We start from the raw sequence: 25881 nt of genomic DNA on the forward strand, positions 1-25881 counted from the left end.
CAAAGGCCGTTTAATTAGAATAGATAGCTCTTTCGAAAGTACTAAAACAAGTTTAGCGTAAAGAGCGAGGTATTGACTAGGGGGCAAACCCCCTCATATACGTAATAATTTCTGTTCGTTTTAAGTTTTAATGTTGCTCCTTACTTTATGTTGAAAAAAATAGTTTTTTTAATTTAATTTCTGATCGTTTTTTAAATAATGCTTGGAAATCCGACGCCCCCTTCATAGAAATATTCCTTCCCCCATTAAAATATCCTGCCACGTAATCCCCTTCCTCCGACTCCCCCCCCCTACTAAAAAAATCCCTCCTGAAAACGTCTGTATGCTACCCAATAACCAATACTATATCTAAACAATGGCCAAAGTTCATAACTTGCAGTCCTTCCCCCGGGGGCTTTGGGGGATTGAGTCATCTTTAAAGACATAGTTATTAAATTTTCGACTATGCTAAACCAAATGGTAATTTCAAAATCTTGATCGGGTGACTTTGAAAAAAATGAGCGTGGGAGGGGGCCTAGTTGCCCTCCAGTTTCTTACTAATTTAAAAAGGCACTAGAGCTTTTAATTTCCGTTCAAATGAGCCCTTTTGCGACACTCTAGGACCACTGGGTCGATACCATCACCCTTGGAAAGAAAACAACAAAAAATCAAAACAAATAAACACGCATCCGTGATCTTTCTTCTGGCGAAACATACAAAATTCCACATTTTCTCAGATAGAAGCTTAAAACCTCTACAGAAGGGTTTTCTGATACGCTGAATCTGATGGTGTAATTTTCATTAAGATTTTATCACTTTTAGGGGGTGTTTCTCCCTTTTTTCGAAAATAAGGTAAATTTTTTCAGGCTCATAATTTTTGATGAGTTAGACTAAACTTGATGAAACCTATATATTTGAAATCAACAGAAAAATCCAATTCTTTTTATATATCTGTTGGCATCAAAATTCCGGTTTTTAGAGTTTCAGCGACTATTGAGCCGCGTTGCTCTTTACTTACAGTTCGTTACCACGAACTGTTTGAAAGGCTGGATTTAAACACAGATCCAGATTTCTGGGTAAAATATCAAGTCAAATGGCAGTAGAAAAAAAGTGTAAAAAGACTGATCCATCGTACCATACAAAGTTCAAATTCAAAGGGAAACTTGCCAAGCGAAACCTCTACTATGTCCAGCGCAGTTGCTCCTACTCAGTATACTAAAAACTGTAAACGAAAACCAACTACATGACGAGAAAAAAGCATAAACAGTCTCGGCCTTTCACTTTTGACTAATTGGTATCAACTTAAAAACACGACCATCAGACCAAACACTACGGAAAAAGACAAACGAATCCAATTATTTCTTTATTATTCAATACAATTATATAACTCAATATAATAAACATCACAAATATTGGACTAAAAAATTACAATAAAAATCAAGAAAAATTATTTTAAAGTTGGCTTAAAAATACTCTGACTCTTTCTGGTAGGAGAGCTTTCTTCACTGGTTCCATATCTTGGCAACATACCTGCAAAGATAGTTCATAATTTTACTACAATCAGGAAGGGTTCTTCGTAACAATAAGTAATTATTCAGCGGGAGAATAATGTCATTATGTATAGCATTCAGGTTAGGTCAAGCTGTTATTAACAGTATTACTTCGACAATTACGATAGAAATCTCTAGTAACGGCAGTAGTGTAGACAGGATGTTATTTTCGGAGGAAGACCTAGAATATAAAAGAGGGATGACTCCTTGTCACATCAAGTAAAAGTGGTCCTAGAATATTGGGAAAGGGCTCATTTGAACGGAAATTAATAGTTCTAGTGCCCTTTTTAAGTGACCAAAAAAATTGAAGGGCAACTAGGCCCCCTCCCATGCTAATTTTTTCACGAAGTCACCCAATCGAAATTTTGAGATAGTCATTGTGTTCAGCATAGTCGAAAATCTAATAAATATGTCTTTGAGGATGACTTAATCCCTCACTGTTCCCGGGGGAAGGGCTGCAAGTTATAAACTTTGCCCATTGTTTACTTATAGTATTGGAAAATTGGGAAGTATACAGGCGCTTTCAGGAGGAATTTTTTTCTCGTGGGGGGTCAGGGTCAGAGTAGGGGTTACGGGGGAGGATCTTTTCTTGGAGGATATTTCCTTGGGAAAAGGGACATTTCTATGAAGGGGACGCCAGATTTCCCATTATTTTTTAAAAAACAATCAGAAATTAAATAAAAAGACAATTTTTTTTCAACTGAAAGTAAGAAGCAACATTAAAACTTAAAATGAACAGAAATTATTCCGTATATGAAAGGGGCTGCCTCCTCTTCAATGCCTCGCTCTTTACGCTTAAGTTTGACTGTCTCACAACTTTATTTTTTAAAACAATAAAAACTTTAGCGTAAAGAGCGAGGCGTTGAGGAGGGGACAGCCCCTTTCATATACGGAATAATTTATGTTCGTCTTAAGCTTTAATGTCGCTCCTTACTTTTAGTAAAAAAAAAAACTCGTTTTTTTTAGTTAATCCCTCATAAAACAAGTCAATGATTCCCCAAAACGTTCCATTTTCCTACATATTCAGGAAATGCTCTAACAGCCCTTTATTCACTTTTCTATTTTTCTTCTTCACCTGTTTTAAAGGTTAAATAAAGTAAATGACCTTTAAATCAAGTAATTAAACTATATGACACTTTTTAAATAAAAAATATTTACGAAATGATACCTTTTTTGATGAATTATTCGTCTATTTCATTTTATCAGGTTGTGAGAGGTAGTGCAGGTGTCAGGGTGTGCAGAAAACAAAAAAAAATTATCCTTCAATATATAACACGTGTGCGAATATTCATGATCGTGGTGAGCCCAGTTGCATATATGCTGTTATATTCAACTGAAAGTAAGAAGGAACATTAAAACTTAAAACGAACAGTAATTATTCCGTATATGAAAGGGCTGTCCCCTCCTCAACGCCTCGCTCTTTACGCTCAAGTTTGACTGTCTCACAACTTTATTTTTTAAAACAACAAAAACTTTAGGTAACGAGCGAGGTGTTGAGGAGGGGACAGCCCCTTTCATATACGGGCTAATTTCTGTTCGTTTTAAGTTTAAATGTCGCTTTTTACTTTCAGTAAAAAAAAAACTCGTATTTTTTTGTTTATCCCTCATAAAACAAGTGAAGGATACCCTAAAACGTTCCATTTTCCTACATATTCAGGAAACACAAAGAATTTATTATTTTGCCGAAATTTACCCTAAGATCAGTCACGTCGGACTTGCCCTTAGTAACTAAATGCAACGGATTTTCTGCTTAAGTCGCAAGTTCAATTAAATCATCCCAAAATATAATACAAACTTCCTGCAAATCAAGCATGCAACAGAAGCATGGACAACAAATAAAATATAAAGCATTCTTACTAATGATTTCCAGTCAAGTAATATTCTAAATAAAATAAAAAAAAAAAAAAAAATGTGTCAAGGCTATTTACAAGTTAAGGCTATTTCACTTAAGAATTTATTTACCCTTTGAAAAGAGCTCCTCATAACATATGGCTGAAATAATCCTCTTCTGTTACTGATATTCCAATTTTATGGACTTTACTGACAAAGAATCTATTTTGAGTAAACACTCCCAGATAAGGCCACAAACGATCTTGAACTATGCAAATATCAAACAGAGATGAGATATTTGTAAAATAGAGTTATGCTGTCTTTGTGATGGATGCTCAGCTTAGCGATATGTACATCTATTACACCTAGAAGTAGACAGCAGTTAGAGCAAGACGTAGATAGCACAGTAGCCTTTAAAATTGAACAAGAAAGCATTGCTTCAACCGAAACATCCAAAAGATTAAGGCGTTCTGAAATTCAAAGTAATTAATACATATAACCAGAAAAAAGAAAAGAAATTCCTATTATAGAAGTATTCGCTTGGCAAATGTAACCATCTCCTCCCATACTAATTATTAAAAAGTCCAAGATTAGTTTAACAGGCGAAAAAGAGAAAGAATGTTTCGGCTTTCTAAATTCGAAACACCTTATCTTGAACTTGAAATTATGGCTATAATGTGCTGATACATCATCCAATGATCATCTCTCTCAAAGTCTCTGAAGAAAAATTGCAGGATTCGTAATGAAAGACTATCAAAGACTAAGCTCTGTAACTAAGCATCAGGGAAAAGTACAGATACATTGGCATGGGGCAGGACAGCTAGCCTCTAATTTTAACAATCCTACACAACTTCAAAACAAAGCTTCTAAACGACGGATAACACCTTCCAGGAATGAGATAAGATGATGCAGGATCAAGATTAAAATCAGGTACTTCTCTAATGTTCCAGCAAACAAGAGTAGAGCTCTCTTTTGCATCACAGTAAAGATATGCCAGCTCTTGATCATAGCTTAGTGATTTCCTTGACAGAATGAGAAAGGACTGTTCCAGCGACCTAACCACACCCACTATTTCAGCAGCTTCCACAGCTGAGTCTGTCACATCGCTAATCACATAAAGTCTTTTCTTATAGAGAGCACCCTTGAAAATGAGCTCTTGGACTAAGCATGTGTCTTTCCCCAGCTCATGTGGAAACAGTGTCAAGTATTCCATTTTTAGAATCTGTACAGCTGATTTCCTGACACATTCTATTTGAAAGAGATAGGTAATTCTGGTACTTCTGGTAACTCTTGACCATTGTCTTGGTCAGATTTCTAGTTGAGGATGCACTTTTAGCAGCATCTTTGAAATATCTATGTCTTGATTCAAACTGAAGAGTCGAAAGTGAATTAGGGGGCCCAGTGTTCGCACATACAAAGGAAAGTGACGCATTGTATGGTCCTTGAACCTATTTTCATCATCCTCAAATATTTTTGCTTTCAATTCAAGGTACATTCTTATTGTAAAATCTAACTTTGCAATAAGCATGTGTGTCATGTCCGACTTGATACAAGCAATACAATTTTCCTCATCAGCAACATTAGAGACCAACATTCGTTTTCAGCCTTTCTTGAAACTAAATGGCCAAGTGTTAGAAAAAACTGACGAAGAAATACCAAATTTTGGATTGCATTACCTTCAAGGCTCTTGAAATCATTTGAGAAAGGAGGAGGTTTGTCTTTAGCGTCTATACCCTTGCAGTCAAAGTTGGGAGCGCAATCACTAAGCTCTGTTTCTTTGAAAACACCATCAATAATCAAGCGTTGCAAACATTTTTCTGCATCCCTTTTCATAACACCTTCATACAAGTCATGGGCTATGCATGGCGGTAATGTAAGATTTGTCACATGAAAGTTGGGCAAGGTATTGAAATCAGAATTGAAGTTCACGCCATTTACAAACTGCTTCCTAACATTTGGGTCTTGCAGCTTGTTTAAAGATTCCTCATAGGATGCTTTAGTTCTAAGAGGAAACTGACTTTTCCAATAGTCTTTAGCTGCATTTTTCCAGAGAACATGCAGACTCTGCAGGGATTCTGCACATTTCGGTTAAAGCATTTCACCAACCCCCCCCAATAAAATTCGAACCCAAGTTGTCTCCACATATACAGAAAACTATAAGTTTGACCCTTGTCCCATCAATCACAATGCCTTCAGTACAAAGAAACTCTAATTCATTCACAACCTTCTTGAAGATTTTTTCAGTACCAACGATCTTGAAGTCTGGTGCCAGCACTAGCATAACTAACGGCACTAGATCTAGCCTTGCTCGAAGCCAAGGTGGGAAGTTGAGAACTCTCATATAAAAAGCTAGAATGCTGTACTTTCCTGATGTAGACTTTTTAAGTTTGTTTTTTATTTGTACCTCATCTTGGTAGAGCTGAAGAAATATCACATTTTTCTTAATGCCTGGATCAGAAGCATATAAAGAAGCAAAACGGTCACCATCATAGAAGTCTCTATATACATCTTCTGCTGAAGGATGATACCAATCCATTAGAAATGCAAGAAATGCAAGTCCTCAATCTTTGAAAAGATTCTCCAAGGTGGCTGCAATTGAAACCACTTGAACAAATCTTCTATTTCCATACTTATCAAGTCTGATAAAGACTTGTTCCGGTACCACAGTACCGCAACTTGTAAAATACTGGTCTCTCATGTACTGAGATCTCAGTGATCCAGTGGCAGGGTCTGTAACAAGCAGAAAAGGATCCTGCATATTTTGACAGTCAATTTCGTTACATATTTTCTTAAACAGATCTGGCTGAAAAACAGAAAATATGCATTTAGCAACACTTTCTTTAAGTTCCTCTGCTACAATTTCAAGAGACTCAGTGAGACTCAAAGCAAGCCCATATACAAGTGCTTGCCTTCTAGGCTCCATATCACGGATACCCGAGTCCCCTGAGGATGTTTGTCTCAAACCTGATGTTTTATTTGTAGCTGCAAAACCAGCTCCCATTATTTTATCTTGGTTCAAATCTAGCATTTCTGAGTCTAGAGGCTCAGAAGATTCATTTTCTTCAACACAATCTTTATCATGGCTAGGGGGAGTTTTCAGGTTGTTTAAGGCCACATTATTTTCTTCAACACAATCTTTATCATGGTCAGGGGGAGCGTTCAGGTGGTTTATAGCCTTATTCTTTTTTAGTTCTCTGCAAGTGTGAAACTGCAGGGAGCTCTGTACTTGAAACTTCTTACTACAACCTCTAAAAGGACATGGTACTTCATCTGAATCTTTTATATGGGAGTAGAGGTGGATAAACAGGAGGTCTCTCCTCGCAAACTCTGATTGACAGCAACTTATACTGCAGGGAAATCTGATTGCAGTCTCACCAGGCGCTAGTGTAATAGCAGCCTTTTCAGTTTCTGAGTGGGAATTTAGATGAGTAGCAAGTTTGTTGTGCCGAGAGGCGAACAGACTGGCATGCAGTTTAACATGAACTGTATATTCTCGCAGGCTTTGAAGTTCCAATGAACAAAATGAATAAACTAGGATTTGCCATCAAGTTCTGCAATTTTATGCCATCAAGATCGGATCTACAATGAAGTTTGACAATATACAAAACTGGAAAAGATGGCGTTAGAAAATCTTAGGTGCGCACCCCTCCCCCCTTCCCTGCTCCATAGCGAATCACGTCCTTAATTTGTACCTTAATATTCCTCTCACGCTCTTTTGAGTAGAAACTTAAGCATGAATGAACAAGTAATAAAGCAAATAGAATAAATTCTTATATTTTTGCAGCAGATCATGGTTTGATAATTTTTTTCTAAGTAAAAAAAATTGAAGTTAAAAATCAATGGAACGGGGGGGAGGGAGGGTTATTGAGGTTCTGGAGGAGGAATAGGTCCCTGCAGGGGAACATGGGGTCCTGGATGGGAATATTGGGACCCAAACTCATGCGCAAGCTCGGTAATGGAAAACCGATGTGCTCAGGGCCATTACATTACAAAAATGATACATGCCCTGTTATTGTCATTAAAATTTTTGGAGATCGAAACAAGTCTTATGAACCATCAAAAGAATATGTCTGTCAAGCAAGCATCTCAAATCACCGTGGTCTGCCTATTCTTGGGATGAAGCCAAAAATAGGCACCCAGAAACAGGTCGATCATAACACTAACCAAAAATCTAATCGAGAAACCAATTGTACAAATAACTTGTTACGATATTGTGACGCTTAACATCAGTTGGCTAGCATCCCAAAAACAATACATTGATTGTCTATAATGTATTTTTAAGAACATAATATCATCAATGACTTGTTGGCTCAGTCGAGTAACGTAGCCTAACGTTCTTTTACCATAGGAAATAATCGGTCTCACATTTGATTTATGTATCAGACTTAAATTTCATACAATCAATGAAAAACTGATTTTAAGCTAAAACTATGTCGTTGGAAAAACAAATGCGTCACCATCTATAAATGTAGTTTACAATAAAGCCATCTATGAACTAGGTTATGTAGATGGTACCATTGGGGGAATCCCATTCTGTTTGATATTTAAAAAAAGTTTCTGGATCAGGATTCAAAGGGATACCTAGGCGCTCGGACCAATTGACGGGATACTGCTCGTGCCCCGGCACTTTGCATATGGCAGGCTTGTATATATTCATTCGCGTTGTAAGTAGCAACCTCCAAGTAAACCAGTTTTATTTGCCACTCTTTGCTCTGTAAAATGGAGGGTTCCGCATTCAATACATATAACGTTGAAGGGTCTCAAAGACTTGTAATTAACAGTTACATGGTTTATGGCATATTTGTAGGTTTCCGATGGGTTTTGCGCCACATTTTGTTGACGTCGATGGTTGTGATGACGTTGTTATTTTAGCATTATATTTCTTTCTTCTTCACTCTCATTTTTGACTAGGTCTGATTTTTGCTGTCGCTTGTCTTCTAACAGCACAATCCTTGTTCTTCACTTCATTTCTGACACGTTCCGATACTCGCTTTATCGCTATCACTTGTAATTATTGCTGCCGCTTATCTTCTAGCTCCATATTTTTTTGTTCTCGCTTTGGCATGTCTTTTAGCCGCATATTTCTTTGTTCTTCATTGTCATTTTTAATTTGTTCTACTCATCGTTGTCGCATGTCTTGTACCCGCATATCTCTTTGTTCTTCACTTTTGTTTTTGACTCGTTTTAATTCTTGCTGCTGCCTATCTTCGAACTGGATATTTTTTAGTTGTTCAATTTTGTTTTTGGTTGCTGTAATTGTCGCTGACGCAAGTATTCTAACTGTCGGCTGTATTTTTTTGTTCTCCGTTTCGTTCATCCTTATTTTAGACATTTTCCCATACCCTTTACCTCAGCTTCTTCGACTGGTCGGTTGGGGTGGGAAGATGTCATAAAGAAAGATTTAAGGGAAATGGGAACTTCCTGAAAGAGTGTAAAGAGGGAGGCTTTGAATAGTCTAATAATTGTATATAATAAAAGAATAGTTTAATAATCTAATAATGTAATTAGACTGAATATTTAAAACATAAGTATAGTAATTCCTGGAATGCCCAGTAATTCTTTATTTTTCAGTCTTATAATTCATCTCATGGTCGCAGAAAGTTCGGAAGGTGCTAGTTAGATCAGAAATTGACAGTTGTAGTCCTTTTTTAAGCCAAAAGTGATTGGAGACCAACCAGCCGCGGGGGTGGTGGGGGGGGGGGGGGGTAAACGCCCGCCACCTATAAAACGGTTATATTAAAAGTTGAGTACGGCTTTGGATTTCTAACAACCAAAATTTCTTACACCGAATTATGCAATTATAAAAAAAGTTTTCTAATGGAAGTAGAGAGTAGATTTGAAAATTTAAAATAACAGAATTATTACAGCATGTATCTGTAAAACTATTGGAAGTAGATAACAGGAAGTAGTTCGCACATAATAAACAAGAATGCCATATTTTTATACGGTAATACGTTTTGATTGTACAGGCAATCACATATTATTTTGTGTTTTCAGTAAAGCTATTGCTGCAAACATGATCCATGATCCATTTAATTTCAGGTCTTCAAGTGATGAATCTTTAATAATGGTCCTGGACCGGGGAACATCAGTAGTGGAACCATCACCTTTGCCTCTATTACGTGCCACACGCAACAGGCAATCTACAAGTGACGAAAATCCCATAGATCTAGATGATGACAGTGACGGTGGTCTATGTTCTGAAGTTGAATCGAGTGATTTTGATATCGGAAACGGAGAGGGGTGAGTTTCTTCCCTTAATTCAAGTAGGGAGAGAGAGAGAGAGAGAGAGAGAGAGAGAGAGAGAGAGAGAGAGAGAGAGAGAGAGAGAGAGAGAGAGAGAGAGAGAGAGAGAGAGAGAGAGAGAGAGAGAGAGAGAGAGAGAGAGAGAGAGAGAGAGAGAGAGAGAGAGAGAGAGAGAGAGAGAGAGAGAGAGAGAGAGAGAGAGAGAGAGAGAGAGAGAGAGAGAGAGAGAGAGAGAGAGAGAGAGAGAGAGAGAGAGAGAGAGAGAGAGAGAGAGAGAGAGAGAGAGAGAGAGAGAGAGAGAGAGAGAGAGAGAGAGAGGGAGGGGGGGGAGATAGAGAGAGAGAGGGGGGGAGAGACGAGAGAGAGAGAGGCTCAATCCCTCAAGCCTCAAGCTCAATCCCCTAAGATTGAGTTTGCTTGTCTAAATAAAACCTACTAAAAAAAAAATAAGTGAGTAAGGTGAATCTCCTCCGTTTTGATCTAATGCTGTTTTCCTATCTTAAACAATACTTTATATCTCTCTCGGGAATTGGTATTTTTAAGTGATAAATTCGATGTTTATACTCCTAAGAATGGCCAAAAATATGTCTGAAGTATTTTTACCAAAATTACCATTGGTAATTTAAATAGAAAATAAACTGTCACACCCAATTTATTTTCTAAAAAGCCCTATTTCAAGATCATAGAAACAAATGAAAATATGAATGAGGTGTTATAAAACCTGCATAATTTACCACGTGAATTTTTGTGATTTAAGTATTTTATTTAGGCACTGAAGCTGTTTTAACTATGAATTTTTTAAAGGATTTTTTAGTGCAACCTATGTAGCCCTAAAACTTTGAAATTAAGAAAGGGGTTTGAGGGGGGGGGGACTAAAGAATATGTTGCTCGAAAATACATCTTTCAAATGTTTCACGAGGAGTTGTGAAAATTCATGAACTTGTAAGATGGGGGGGGGTGTAAGGTTTATTTTTGATGAAGATGCAACATTTTTGTTTTAGAAATCTTTTTTTTTAATCTCTGATTTTTAAAATGCAAGAACTAAATGCTCAAAATGAGAGGGGAGGGGTCCCCTTCTCCTCTCTAATTAGTTATCTGAACCCAAAGCCGCTCCACCTCCCTCTCCCTGTTTGCCTGACTTTCCCACTGTGAAGTAGATACCTTCCCACTTATAGTATTATTCCCACCACTAGTCTGTTGAAATCAAGATCTTTTTCCTAGCCCATCCTTTAAGTTGAAGAAAATTACTACCAAGCCGCTTGATTTCAATACACCTGTCCACGGTCCTTCGTTCACCCAATTTCTTCAAAGTTTTACACTCTATTCCCTCACACGAAGTTCAAATTTCCTCCCACCCAATCTATTCAAAGTTTTACTCTCTATTCCCTAGCACGAAGTTCAAATTTCCATTCAAATTTCCTCCCACCCAATCTATTCAATGTTTTACTCTCTATTCCATCACACAAAGTTCAAATTTCATCCCACCCAATCTATTCAAAGTTTTACTCTATTACGTCACACGAAGTTCAAATTTCCATTCAATTTCCTCCCACCCAATCTATTCAAAGTTTTACTCTATTCCATCACACGAAGTTCAAATTTCCATTCATTTTCCTCCCACCCAACCTATTCAAAGTTTTACTCTCTATTCCATCACACGAAGTTCAAATTTCCATTCAAATTTCCTCCCACCCAATCTATTCAAAGTTTTACTCTCTTCCGTCACACGAAGTTCAAATTTCCATTCATCTCCCACCCAATCTATTCAAAGTTTTATTCTCTATTCCCTCACACGAAGTTCAAATTTCCATTCAAATTTCTTCTCACCCAATCTATTCAAAGTTTTACTCTCTATGCCCTCACACGAAGTTCAAATTTCCATTCAAATTTCCTCCCACCCAATCTATTCCAAGTTTTACTCTCTATTACGTCACATGAAGTTCAAATTTCCTCCCACCCAATCTATTCAAAGTTTTACTCTCTATTCCCTCACACGAAGTTCAAATTTCCATTCAAATTTCCTCCCACCCAATTTGGCTTCCAAGGGTCCACGTAGAGGCACCAGTTCACCTGGCACCTATTCAAAGTTTTACTCTCTATTCCCTCACACGAAGTTCAAATTTCCATTCAAATTTCCTCCCACCCAATCTATTCCAAGTTTTACTCTCTATTCCCTCACATGAAGTTCAAGTTTCCATTCATCTCCCACCCAATCTATTCAAAGTTATACTCTCTATTCCCTCACACGAAGTTCAAATTTCCTCCCACCCAATTTGGCTTCCAAGGGCCGACGTAGAGGCACCAGTTCACCAGGCACCTATTCAAAGTTTTACTCTCTATTCCCTCACACAAAGTTCAAGTTTCCATTCAAATTTCCTCCCACCCAATCTATTCAAAGTTTTACTCTCTATTCCCTCACACGAAGTTCAAGTTTCCATTCAAATTTCCTCCCCCCCAATCTATTCACAGTTTCACTCTTTACCCTCCTTTAATGGAGTTCAAAGTTCCTTTAATTCCCTTCATATGACCGCTTTCCACCCTATTTGTGGACGCCCGGCTTTTCGTTTGGCTCCAGCTGGATGGCCAAATACCACAATTTTCTATAATCTATGTAAAAAGTAGCCTAAGCATTTTGGCCTTTCATTCAATGCAGCATTAGAGAGTTGTACCGAATCACATGTCTCTTGCAGCTTATGGTTTGATATAGAGTGAGTCAAACGTGCATCTAAAGCTTTCCTTATAAAATTCTTTTAGAAAACAACTAACAAAAAGAGGAAATGCGAAATTAAGTGATATAAAATTTCCTGATTCAGGTAGGAAGACTGAGATACTTAGATAGGGAGTAGGGATCACGATGAATAAGGAAGCTTCCAGTTCTTGCTTTGTCAGTTTTTTGTTTAAATGTATTTCGGCCTTCCTTACCTTTGTATTGCAGGTTGGATAATGTAAATCGAGAGCACTTGTATAGACTGCTAAGTAAACCATTAGTGGATCGATATTCAAACCAGCCTAGATGTCCGAAGTATAAAACAGGCAAAGGATTTACGAAGTATTCAACTTCTCTTAAGCACTTGAAGCCGATTCGAAGACGTAAAGACCCGTGAGTTTTATGTTTTATTCTAATAGGTAATAAATCGAATCATTGTGAAACTTCCAGGATTGCTGTGAAGTTAGTCATTAGGTTTTAAGCCAAGATGCTGAAACACATCAATGCCGGAAACTTTTAAAAATTGTGAGATCGGTTCCCCAACTCCCATTTTTAATGTATGACAATTTGTTTTGTACATCGATTTTCCATTTGTAATATTTTCCAGCATTAAAGCTTCTCTAAGGGTTTTTGTTTACTTCCTTATCCCAGACCCTATTGAGTTTCGCGAGCTTATGGTAAAACAAATTCCTATGGAACATCTGAGTTGAACCGAGGTGGAAAACGCCTAGTCCTGCTGTAAGTACAAGTGTTTTACTCAGGAATCATAACTTGCTCCCTTACTTTTTTCAACCCAAATTCACGTTGCAGAATTTCTTGACTGTTCAGATATATTTAATTAATTGTATCCGAATAAAATATCGTACTGGTTACAACTCTCTTTTGTATTTCGAAATTAATGGGTAACCGCAAGCATTGATTTCGCGTGCGTGTTTTCTTGATTTAACTTCCCTTCATTCGATCCATTCATATAACATATGCCTTTACTGATCATTGACACAACTAACATAAGACCCAATAATTATAATTAGATTGATAGTTGCTAGATGACACTTTCTTCTTCGGGGCTGGTTTGAGTAGCACTTTTGTGAGCCCCCTTTGCAGTCAAATCATTGAAGCTGCATTAGAACATAAACGCTGTTTTGCCGGCCAGAGAAGGAACATTTCCAACTCTGATTGGAAACAGAAGGGAACCAAACATTCGTCTATACATAGAACCAAATTCATCTATACAGTCAAACATTGGTCTATACATAGAAGCAAATTCGTCTATACAACCAAACATTCGTCTATACATAGAACCAAATTTGTCTATACAACCAAACATTCGTCCATACATAGAACCAAATTCGTCTATACAACCAAACATTCGTCTATACATAGAACCAAATTCGTCTATACAACCAAACATTCGTCGATACATAGAACCAAATTCGTCTATACAACCAAACATTCGTCTATACATAGAACCAAATTCGTCTATAAAACCAAACATTCGTCTATACATAGAACCAAATTCGTCTATACAACCAAACATTCGTCCATACATAGAACCAAATTCGTTTATACAACCAAACATTCGTCTATACATAGAACCAAATTCGTCTATACAACCAAACATTCGTTTATACATAGAACCAAATTCGTCTATACAACCAAATATTCGTCTAGACATTATTTTATTGGGTGGCGCAAAATCTGGCTGTCAAAGGGGAAATCCCACTCCGGTGAGAACCTATATTTATAGAAGTTAACATCTACTATCGTCACTGACAGTGTAATGTTACTCAGTTTTACTAAAAATGTCAGATATCAATAAAGCTAATTCTTGAAGCAGCATAGTGGCAGCTGAGTAAAATTTCCAAGGGATTGAAGGGCTTGTGATTTTACTGAGTAACGATAGAAAGGTTAATTGGATTTTTCTAAAGGACCGACAAAAAGCTTCCGCTCGTAACAGTTTTCTTGACTCTTTAAGTTTCTCTTTAACGTATTTTCATTTTGTTCATTACATTTTTGTCTTTAGTATACTCTTTGAAAATATTCTTTGAATTCTATGTTTTATATCTTTGATTTTTAATTGTAAGTTTGATTTTTTGCTCGTGTTGTTATCCACGGATTTTATTTTTGTTTCTTTTAATTCTGGTATGTTTTTTTAATTTTTTTCTTAGTCTTTATTTTTTATTGTTTTCTTACTTTTGTCTTGTAATTTCGTTTCTTTTGGAATTTGTGATTTTGCTTCTTGGTGGAGGTTTCAGCTGTAATAATTGTATTTATTTCCCTTTTCCACTTGCTAAGCATTTTTTTTGCATTTTTTTCTTATCTTGTTTTATTGTTGCAGTGTGTTTAACTTCAAAATTTTTAACTTTAGTGTGCTTTATATTTACTATATGCACATTTTTTTTCAGGGAATCCTTAATCATGCCGCTGGACAAAGTTGGCTTTTTTTCATTCATGACTTTTTCTTGGATGTGGAAGTTTATCAAAATTGCATATGAGCGTGGATTAGAACCTAACGATCTTCCAGTATGTTCTCAATTGGATAGCTGTGAATACAATTCTCAAAGGTAACTTTTGACACAACCTCAATAACACCTGTTTAAAAAAGGTCATGGCCAAAAGATTATACAACTGGAGTAAAAAGTCTGTCAAGGCATCTTCAGTCTCCCGTTTTGCCTATAAGTCCGATGGATATTGTCCGTCATGAGTCAAACTGAAAATATCGGTCATCCCCTTTGCATATGAACAATCTCAGTTGCCCAGTTGCCTGCAAGTCCTGTGGATATTTTCAGTCGTAAATCTTTGAAATTTTTTTTTATCTCCAATGGCCTTCAAATGGCTCAGAGAACTGATTGACACATGATCATTAAGGCGCATGGACTCAAAGGCGAACAAGCGACCTAAGCCTAATAGGCCCGCCCACCTTGAGTCTCAGGCGGGTGTCCTGGGAGGTATTTTTTGGGGGGTAAATGCCTAGACCCGTTGAAACTAGCCACCTCTTTTACATAGGCGACACTCTATTAATATCAAACGATTTCCATGCTCTCCAAAATGCAGTTTGTTCTGGTCTCAATTCCTCGAAAACGGAGTTTCTTATTTACGGTTCGTCTCAGCAACCTCCCGTAACTATCAACGTTGGCCAAGCAACTATTTCCACTACTTTTCCCCTGAAACACTAAAGCGTCCGCTTTGGATCAGCTTTTAAGGCCACCTGTTGGTGCCCGGTTCCTTATTATGAGATAAATGTCCTTTTTCTCCTACATATAGGCCTAGATTTTCCTATAAGGTAATTTCAGTTACGCTTTAAATTCTCTCATAGTAACTAGCCTAGTTAAATATCAGTTTAAAGGAACCAATTTCGCAAGAGGGAATACATTGGCTTGTATTAAAAATTATGCATGAGTTATCTCACAAGCTTGCTAAATTTTGGGCCTAAATTGATTCTTAATTTATGGATACTACAAATTCCATTATTGGTGTTCCATTAGCTTGATAGGCCAACGAAGTCACCTCTTTGTTCGGAGTTGAGATAGATGATACTAGATTTGACATTGGTAAATAAAAGTGAGTTATATTTCTATGATTGTTATTATTTTCCATGAACCATGGTAGGATTGGGATGAGAGTATTTGAAGCCACCGTCATTGTAATTTCCACTTGAGGGCCCGCCCCCCTTCAAAGAGATAATTACATATAAAATATCGGTGGTACAGACCGTGGCACCGTGGGCCAAATATTGTAGTACATGCTCCCCATAGGTAGTACACTTGTTGTACCCATACTGTTCATCGTTGTGGCAAGTCCACAGCGCGAATCAGTGAGGACAGAACTCGTAGAATCCGTGTCGCGTCGGAGTTGACTGAGGCACCGTAGGCTGTGCTGCTTACACTAGTGGTATCAGGAATGATAATACTACTTACACTACTTATAAAGGTAGTTTCATCACCTGCAGTTCTAATTACCCTGCTAGATAACAAAAAGTTTTGTATCTGTTTGTCATTATTTTTGGCCTTATGGCCGAAGCGACTCTGAACTCTTTCTATTTGACAACGGCATTTCTTTGATGCTGAGTAACTGCGTCACTGTCCTTATGCTACGGAGCATGATCCACAATTGAGAGGCTAACACACAGACGCACACCACACTCCTAATAATGGCAAACTTTGTTCGGTGGTTATAGGTGGATTCCACCTATTCGTTATCGCAACTCTGCCAATAAACTAAAATGTTGTTTTTAGTTTTTGAAACAACACATTCTCAAAATATTTGTTTCACGTTTATGCTATAACTTGATTTTTTTTTTTTTTTCACAACTAAAGTGACATACTTGAAATTAGTAAATGAGTCACTAGGTGACCCGCGGGTCATAGGTTGCTGACCCCTGCCTTCGGTTAATTCAACTACCAAAAATGATGGTTTCTTAAATTTGGTCAGTTGCTTTGTTGTCTAGCTCCTTCTCTACAAGTAGGCTATGCCTGCAAATATTATAGCTCCAACGATTATGATGCATTAGCATTCTTTATCGCTTGATGGACTACTAGTACCTTTGGTTCAAAGAAAAAAGTGTTACGAAGATGGGAAGGATCCACTTAATTGAACTCACTTTATGGTTTCTAATTGATAAAGCTTGACTTTTTTTATGCTTAATTTCTGCATTTTTTAGATTTGCATATCTTTGGCTGGAGGAATTACGATGCCAAGGACGTCAAAAAGCTTCCCTAGGCCGTGTTATGTGGCGTTTTTGTAGAACAAGGGTGTTAATAACGATGGGAATCTTTCTTTTATCATTAACTTTGGGATTTCTTGGGCCAGTAAGTAAAGTCTTACATATATAATATTTTGTGCCAAGTTTTATGATTTTACTTTAATTTATGGTTTTATTTTTTAATCTTATATAATATTTGTTTAAGTTTTTGTATTTGTTGGTTTAGTAAATATAGGTTTGAAGGGTCTGCTCAGGGTATAGATAGATAGATTTTAAGTTCAAATGATAACAGACTAATTCATCCTCATATTCCCTCAGCAAGGCTTTATGGAGGGAAATTTAGGAAGAAAAAACAACAAGAAACAAACACAAAAAACGAAACACCAAAAAAAAGGAAAATGACGAACTGCATTGCTATAACATTTTGTGTCAAGCATTATGGTTTTAATTTAATGTATGTTTTTTTTCTAATTTTTAATAATACTTCTTCAATTTTTTTTATATTTGTTGGTTTAGTAGATATAGGCTTCAAGGGTCTGCTCAGGGTATAGATAGATAGGTTTTAAGTTTAAATGATAACAGACTAATACATCCTCATATTCCCTCCGCAACGCTTTATGGAGGAAAATGTGGGATGAAAAAAAAAGAAACAACCACAAAAAACCAGACACCAAAAAATGAAAATGACGAACTGCCGGCCACCAATTATTGCCCGCCAAAAACCAAGCAAGAGTAAAGTACCAAACGCAATAAATAATACCAACATACAATTTCAACTTGGCTCAGAGACATCCATCACAGAGGGAAGTTAAAAAAACCTGGCGACATTTAGGGCCCAACAGTTAGCGTTAAATCGTAGAACTGCTCTCTCATGACACTTCCATAAGTTTGACCACGTGCTGCACTCCCTCTTACAATGTTCAGTATTTATCTACAAAGCCGAAATGAAATTCATGAAAAAAAACCTTGAATTTTTTAAAACAAAGGCAAGTAGACAGCAAAATATTAACTTTTCAAAATTTCTGCTAAATACAGAGACTAAAGATATTGGTCTTAATTAGCTGAATCAAACTGAGGTCTATCTTTATGTAAGATCAGTGGAACTCGCTTAAGTGAACTTGGAAAAATTCTGGTCTCAAAGAAAGATTTACAGATCTCACCAAAAAAAAAAAAAAAAAAAAAAAAAAAAATGGATGGAGAATGAGTTTGACTACCTTTTGCGGACATAAAATCGGGACCATAAGACACTAGAATTTTTAACCCATTAACAAGTCTAGTTGTCGTAACCTCATGAATTGATTCTAAGAACATCAACTTAAGGTGATCGACCGCAGGCAAGTTGGACCAAGATACCATTTGCAATTAGCTTTAGAAGAAGAGGAGCTTATTGAAGAAGGAGCGATTTTCTCAGCATTAGCAAAATAAGAGGTAATTGCTTCTTGAACGTGAACGCTTCAACTTAAAAAATTGAGCTATCAGCTACCCAACTTCAAGGAATAGATGAAAGCAGAGTTAAAGGCTTAAGGAGGGAATTGATCGCCTGTCGATTTTTTTAAATATCCTTTCCATCAGTCGATAATTCTTGAAAGTAAAAAGGACTTTAGCCTTCACTCCTATACATTTTGAAACGCTGAAGATGAACAGGAGCCCTCTCGACGATGACTTTAAAGCTCATAAGATAGATCCAAATTTTATATTGTTACACAATAAATATACTAAGGTCCTTTCCTTTCGAATTAATATCAGTTAATAGGAATTCAAGGACTCATCCCTGATTCCCTAGTAGATATCTCCTGATTGTGTACGGAATGTTGGTACCTGCATATGAGGTAAGACCCCTTCTTGTCCTCCTCTCCCGATTTTGCCACCCCATATCTGGGTACATCTAGCAGCATTCCATTACTAGTATCCAGAAAGTTCTCCGATAGCTCAAATATCGCAACTAATTGCATTAACTAATCAGTTGATGAACAAAGACCCTGAGAATTAAACTGAAGCACCAAAAAATCGTCATTACCAAGATCGTCAGCACCAAAAAAATCGTTTAGTTCACCCCTTTAAGTTGTAAAGATGATGACTGCTTTCCGAGGAGAAAAATTTAGTTTATTTCTGTTATCTGGACCTACAAGAATCATTCACAATTCTCAAAACATCTAGTGAGTTATTTTGTGGATCAAGTAGACACTCACCGAGGGAACTGAAATTCCTAGAACCAGAATTAGAAATGTACATAATACTTACCAATGGGGCATATTAATTTACAGAACACCTACCCCAGATTAAAAGCGATACTGGATCGCAGAGGCGTGTTTCACAATTCACAAAGGTGGTGGAGACACTTAGCTGTGAAAACCAGCGGTTTAATATTTGAAAGAATGAATGAAAATTTGTATTGCCCATAAAAATACACGAGAATGTTATAATGGAGCAAATAAAGAAAGATAGGAAAAATACAACATACATACAAGAACAGCAATAAAAGATAAACAAGTACTCAATTATCCCTTGAAAAATATACAAGACTGATCAAGCCTTTCAAAAAAAAATTTCGCAGCTGCACCCACGGGTTCAGCCAAACCGTGAGTGGTAATCACCTTCCTATAGCGCAAACACTAAAACTCATATGATGTTATTGGAACATGCATGAAAATACAATTTCTTTGTTTATCTACACAATTGTAATTTCTATATAGGATTTTTCATTTGAATTCTTGAAAAAAATAAAGCACATTTTCAGGTCACCTAAACCATATTGAGCTCCAGGAAGAAATTTATTTATTCTGAATCGCCTGACTTAAATATTTACGCACGTTTTCCCCTGTTAATTGAGTAGTTGGTTACTATGGTATCTGATCAGAGTTGCCTCATTGGTTAGAATTTAAATAATTGTTAAAGAAAGAAAATACCCGCTAGTCGCAACTCCCTGGGAAAGGTAAACTGAAAAGCATTGATAATAGAAGGACTGATCTGTGTTTGTGCTCTGCGTGGATTCCTAGTCAAAACCCTCATAGACACAACATTCCTCCAAGTAGGTCTCCTGTTAGATAACGACTATACCACGTAGCATCACAAACGATTCCCCTGTTGTAGTAGTTGTATTTTCATATTGTTAGATACGAAAATGTTATTCCGTTTGGATCCAAAAAACCTCTTCTGTTTTAAATTGTTCATTATGTCCTTTTTTTTCCTCCGTTTGTCAGTTTCCTTTTTTCTTTTTTAGGCTTTATTGAAGGCCTATTTGTTGCCTTTATTTCAACTTTTTTATTATTTCCTAATGATTGTGGAATCGTTAGCGTTTTAAGTTTTAATTTTCTTCTTTTGTCGATTTGCTTCATTTAAAATATTAAATATTTTTTATGTCATGAGTGGTTCTTAGCTTCACATGCAGGGCATCTGACTTGTCAATTTTCAACACAGCATTATTTTGCGTTCGTTTTTGGTATTACTTGACTAATCCAAATGAAACACGACCTTTTATCTACTTTTTCCTTCAAAATATTAGCCAGGCTCTTTTAGACCTTGTGATTGCGATTCTTTAAATATTTTGTATCTATTTGTGCATTTTTTTATAGTAAGCGTAATAAAGGGAGAATAGAAAGAACAGATGTCGAAAATTAACTTTGAAAAAGCCTGCATAAAATCAATATAATTCTGTAGTATTAGCATTATTGATTTAAGACAAAATATCTTTTTTTTTAGTGGTAAACTGATCTAGGAATAAATACCGTTCTAGTTTGTCTCTCGGCTGCATAGATATATTAATTCATAGCAGACTACGGATAGGACGTACGTTGGCAGCATCGCAGACAAAAAGTACATGATAGAGATGTCCGAATGCCCGTCTTACAATGTTAATAAAAGGCCGGTTATCCGAATGCCTTTTGGCTATAAATGATGACGTTAATGCATGCTAGATGCCTGGGTAAATGAAGATAGCCGAGCACAAGCACCAAATTGATCGGTGCCATTAAATTATTTCAGTTTACATCTATATTACTTATATTTTGTCGGTGGTTGGCACTTTCCTTGTGCTTTTCCTTCTGTACCACCAGTAAAGGTTTAAGAGTTTGATTTAGGCAAAACTAGTTCCTTGTTCGATATCTGGCTCACACATTGCTATGCTTTTTTTTATGTTATCTGGTATCTATTCCGTTAGTAAATCTATGATTAAAAACGGAATGAATATTGAAAAACGAGGGAAATTTTTAATAAGACAGCAAAAAACAAAAAAACTTTTTTGTACCAATAATAATTGGTACAAAAAAGACTCTAAAAATTTACCAAAAAAAACTCTAAAAACTCATCTTAAACAAACATATAAAAATGGATGAGAAAAACATGAAGAAAACACAAAGGCTATACAAAAGAAAATGCAAAGCTATAGCCGGCTACCGTTTCTTGCACTTGGAAGTTTGATCCTCTTCTCTGTAATTTAATTTATTATTCTGGCTACAATGCTTTTGTTGCACAGAACTGTTTAGTTTTTTATTATTTTCAGGAAGAGAAAAAAACATTTTTGAATGCTTTGTTCTGTATATGTTTTGTTGCTTTTAGACAATCTTTATGAGGAAACTGCTTGAATATGCAGAGGAACCCGAAGCTCCTATTTCCGATGGATTAATTTGGGCCATTTTATTAGTCATATGTGAATTCGGACGAACATTTTCTTTTGCCCTTGTTTGGGGACTCAATTACAGGTATGACATTTCAATTGACAGCGTTCTTGTTGTATATTCTGAAAGTACAAATCATTCCAACTGTTATAATTAGAAATTACAAACGTTAAAACTTTTTTTAATATATTGACCAGCACGTTCTTAATTTACCACCGGTAATTATAATTCAACAATGCTATGCAACAATAATAATAATTTTATTTATTAAAAAAACAAAAAAAACATTAATATTAATAACTAATGAAGCCTGATAAAGAATAAACAAAATATTAATAAAAGTGATTTTTTGAAGTGAGGACAAAAGAAGGGAAGAACAAACCGAAAGGAGCATGACTTACTCGGCCTCAGACACCCAAACTGCACACATAAAAACGAAATTTCTACGCAAATACAGTACCTTCTCCTCCCCCCTCGGAATAAAAAGTAACAGCTTAGATGTCCGAAAACAACGCACCAAATTCATAAACTACAAACCGAGGTAATTTCAACAATTTATGGAATTCTGGTTGAAACACTGGTTGAACACTTCACACATTAGAGGCCCAATATATCTTGCTTCATCTTGATTTTATGCTAAAGGCTGATCTAGTAGTTATACCAACGGTCTACGTATCAAAACAGAGCTTCGAGCTTCATAATTGTGAAGAGATGATGCACACATGAAAAGCAAAGAAAAAAAGAACGGGTCAACAACCCATAATGATATTTAGTCATAGATAAAGCACTATAAAATTTAGAACTTATCGCAAAAGGTAGTATATGAAGTCTATGTTCACGATGCCTTGCAGTTACATTACGCCTATCACCGGTCAAAATTCTTATAGCCATATTCTGAATAACCCGAAGAGGGTTAAGGTGACTTACAGAAGCGTTTGACAAACACATACAACAATATAACAGGTATGGTTTGTATTCGTAGAGAAATACACCATTCTTGTGACAATAGTCTTCAGTGTTTTCTGTAAAGAGCTAGTTTTGCAAAATTCAATTAAAATGTTTGTTGGTCTTAATATTCTACTTTACTCTTAACTTCGATCAGAAAACAATTTGATTTTCATAATTGAATTAGGCTGGTTTTTAGTTTTTTTTTTAATATACACGATAAACCTGATTTAGTTTTTTCCTGATAGATCCTGATAATGCTTTGGAATTGCTTTGATACAAGTAAAAATCCATAACTATGACCAGGCTTGTACGCAGTAACTTTTTTAAATTAATAAGTCAGTTGTAGAAACAAATAAGAAGTTATTACAGAAATTCTGAAATAAAATGTTTACGGATAAGCGGCACGGGGAGGGGGGGGGGTGTTGTTGTAGTAGCAAAATCCCGTTTGTAGTAATTTCTGTTCGTTTTTGGATCCCTCTATTCATATTTGTCAGTATCTGATATCTTAGGATTGATGGGATTATTTATTTTAATTTTTGTTCATTTTGTGTTTCATTTATTGTTTGATAGATATGTCTGGCTGTTTTAAGTTTAAATTATTTTAAAACTTTGTTTCTGCTCATCTTAAGTTTAAGTATAGCTTAAACTTATTTTCCTATAGATTAAAAATATGAATTAAGAAAAAGTTGATTAGAAAAATAAATTTAAAGAAGTTAAAAATTAGTTTGGTTTTGATTGCCAAAGTTTTATTACTGGTTTATAATGAATATTTTTACAATTATTCAGGTTTTCTGCTTAAGAACTAAAACACCGGATTGTAATTTAAATTCTTAAGTTGCATAAGGGGATCTGAGGGTTGGTTTTGATTGTATTCAACCTAGCTATTGAATAAATTTCGTTCAAATTTGAAATCAAGATTTAGGACTGTTCTTTAAGTAAGCTTTTTATTCAACAGCAATATCTGGATAATACTCGAAACAATCCTCCTGTTCAAAAAATTACGTTTGAATGAAAATGAAATGAAAATAATATATACACTTCAGAAGCATCAATCAGCCCTCTTTATTTCTGACCCTTCAAAGTTTTACATTTATGAGTTAGACGTGTGCATTTGCTTGGTAGGGTATGGAAAAAATGTCATTTTGACAACCTGAACGTGCCTAATGCCTTTTGATTGATTTCAATATTCCCCTCAACATTCTCTGAAATTTTCATCTTAATACACTTAGCCGTTCTTGAGATATTTCATATACACCTATTTGACATGGTGCACATAATGTCTTTTGATTTAGTTCAACATTGCCTTCAACATTATCTTAAAGCTTAAACTTAATACCTTAGATGAAATATACCTTCAGATGAAACTTCCCGAGATGAAACTTAATCTTAAGATGAAACTTAATACCTTCAGATGAAACTTCCCGAGAAGTTTCATCTGAACATCCTTAGCCGTCCTTGAGATATTGCAGACACACTATTTCGACAACCTGGATGCACCTAGTGTATTTTGACACAGTTCAACACCCTTCTCAACATTCTCTAAAAATTTTAACTTAATAACCTTAGCCGTTCCTGAGAAATTGCAGATAAGGCCTTTTGAAAATGTAGGTGCTCATATTGCCTGTTGGTTTAGCTCAAATTCCTCATTAACATTCTCCAAAAGTTTCAGCGCAATACCCTCAGTTGTTCCTGAGCTATTGAAAGTGTCCTGTTGACAACCTGGACACACACACAGTGTCTTTTTATTTAGTTCAAAATCCCTCTTAACATTCCCCGGAAGTTTCAACAATATATTACATATAGCCGTTCTTACGACATTGATGATTCGCCCTCTTGACAATTAGAATGCTCATAGTGCGTTTTGATTTAGTTAAAAATTCCCCTCAACATTCTTTGAAACTTTCAACTTAATGTACTTAGCTGTTCCTGAGATACTGCAGATACGCCCTTTTGACAACCTGATTGCATATAGTGTCTTCTTTTTTAGTACAACATCCCCCTTAACACTCTCTTAAAGGTTCAACTTTGTGATTGTATACGTTCCCGAGACATTGCAAAGACGCCCTTTGGCAATTTGGATGCACTTAATATCTTTTGATTTATTTAAACATTCCCTAAAAGTTTCGACTTAGTACCCTCAGTCATTCAAGAGATATGGCAGATACACCATTTTGAAAACCTTGTTACGTTGTATGTCTTAATTTAGTTTAAAATTCCCTGAAATTTCCAACTTAATACTCTTAGCCATTCAAGAGATATTGGAGATACACTGTTTTGATAAGCTGGATGCACATATGTCTCCTGATTTAGTTCAACATCCCGCTCAGCATTCACTGAAAATCATAACTTAATATTCTAAGCCATTTCTGAGATTTAGCAGATACGCCACTTTGACAACCTTGATGCACATAGTATCTTTCGATTTAGCTCAACATTGCCCTCAGCATTTGCTTCTTTGTTTGTTTTTTTTTGTGATAGCATATTGGTATAAAGTAATGTTGTCTCGTGTTTTTTTATCTTCTTTTTTTTAAAAAGATGTTGTGGATGGAATAATGTAAAAAAAAAAAACAAAATGAGAAAATTTATTAATGGTGTTTAGTTCAAATCGCGGTGCGGTGCGTTCCGGGTTGGGAGTGGTGGTCTTATGGATTGTTCTTGGCTTTCAGTGATACTAGGCCTGGAAACAGTAGTAGTGTTTTTTGTTTTTTATGAAGATATTTATGTTTCTAAATTAAAAGTTGCGCAGATTAGTCGTACTTAGGGAAAACGACTTGGAATGGAGATTACTTTTTTTTTTTTTTGTTTTTTTAATTGTTTTTTTTTATTATGGTTTGCTGGTCTTTTGGGGCATGGTGTGGTTTATCTTAACGTGGGGTTAATATTTGATAATGGATAGAGATAATCGTGAAATTCCATCATCAAGGTTAAAAGAATTTGAGCGGAATTCTCTTTCATTTCAGTCAATTTTTCAAACTATTGTAGCTGGTGATGATAAAGATACTTCTAGTAATTTTGATATCCCAAAAAATCAATATATATTTATGAATGAGCTGGTAAGAAAAAATGTAAATACAAGTAGGATGTCGTTTTGGAATTGCCGGGGTTGGAGGACTGCGCAGGATATGATTGAAACTTTTTTGTCGGATTCAGATACAGATATATTAGGCCTATGTGAAACTTTTTTAGATGATTTTTCAATTGAAAATATAGATGTAAAAGATTACCAATTTTTTCACATCGGTCGGAAAAGACAAAAACAAGGGGGTCTAGGTGTTTTAATTAAAAATTGCATACCAGCAGGTATAA

The 25881-nt window shown here is 35.9% G+C and overlaps 2 protein-coding genes across 2 annotated transcripts in view; both read left to right on the plus strand.

Annotated features, from left to right (window-relative positions):
- LOC148955006 (tolloid-like protein 2) overlaps positions 1–25881 on the plus strand; it is an 81699-nt gene that overhangs the window by 25913 nt on the left and 29905 nt on the right. The window lies entirely within an intron of this gene.
- Positions 9401–25881, plus strand: part of LOC148955007 (ATP-binding cassette sub-family C member 5-like) — a 30868-nt gene continuing 14387 nt past the window's right edge. Inside the window, exons 1-5 of the mRNA XM_089104249.1 lie at positions 9401–9602; positions 12541–12705; positions 14718–14876; positions 16973–17120; positions 21569–21711. Coding sequence (XP_088960375.1) covers positions 9427–9602; positions 12541–12705; positions 14718–14876; positions 16973–17120; positions 21569–21711 — 791 coding nt within the window. The 5' untranslated portion in view covers positions 9401–9426. The remainder of the gene's footprint in view (positions 9603–12540; positions 12706–14717; positions 14877–16972; positions 17121–21568; positions 21712–25881) is intronic.

This window comes from Artemia sp. Qi Xiang Cuo, chromosome 2 (assembly GCF_049724085.1).
Source record: "Artemia sp. Qi Xiang Cuo chromosome 2, ASM4972408v1, whole genome shotgun sequence".
Taxonomy (NCBI): domain Eukaryota; kingdom Metazoa; phylum Arthropoda; class Branchiopoda; order Anostraca; family Artemiidae; genus Artemia; species Artemia sp. Qi Xiang Cuo.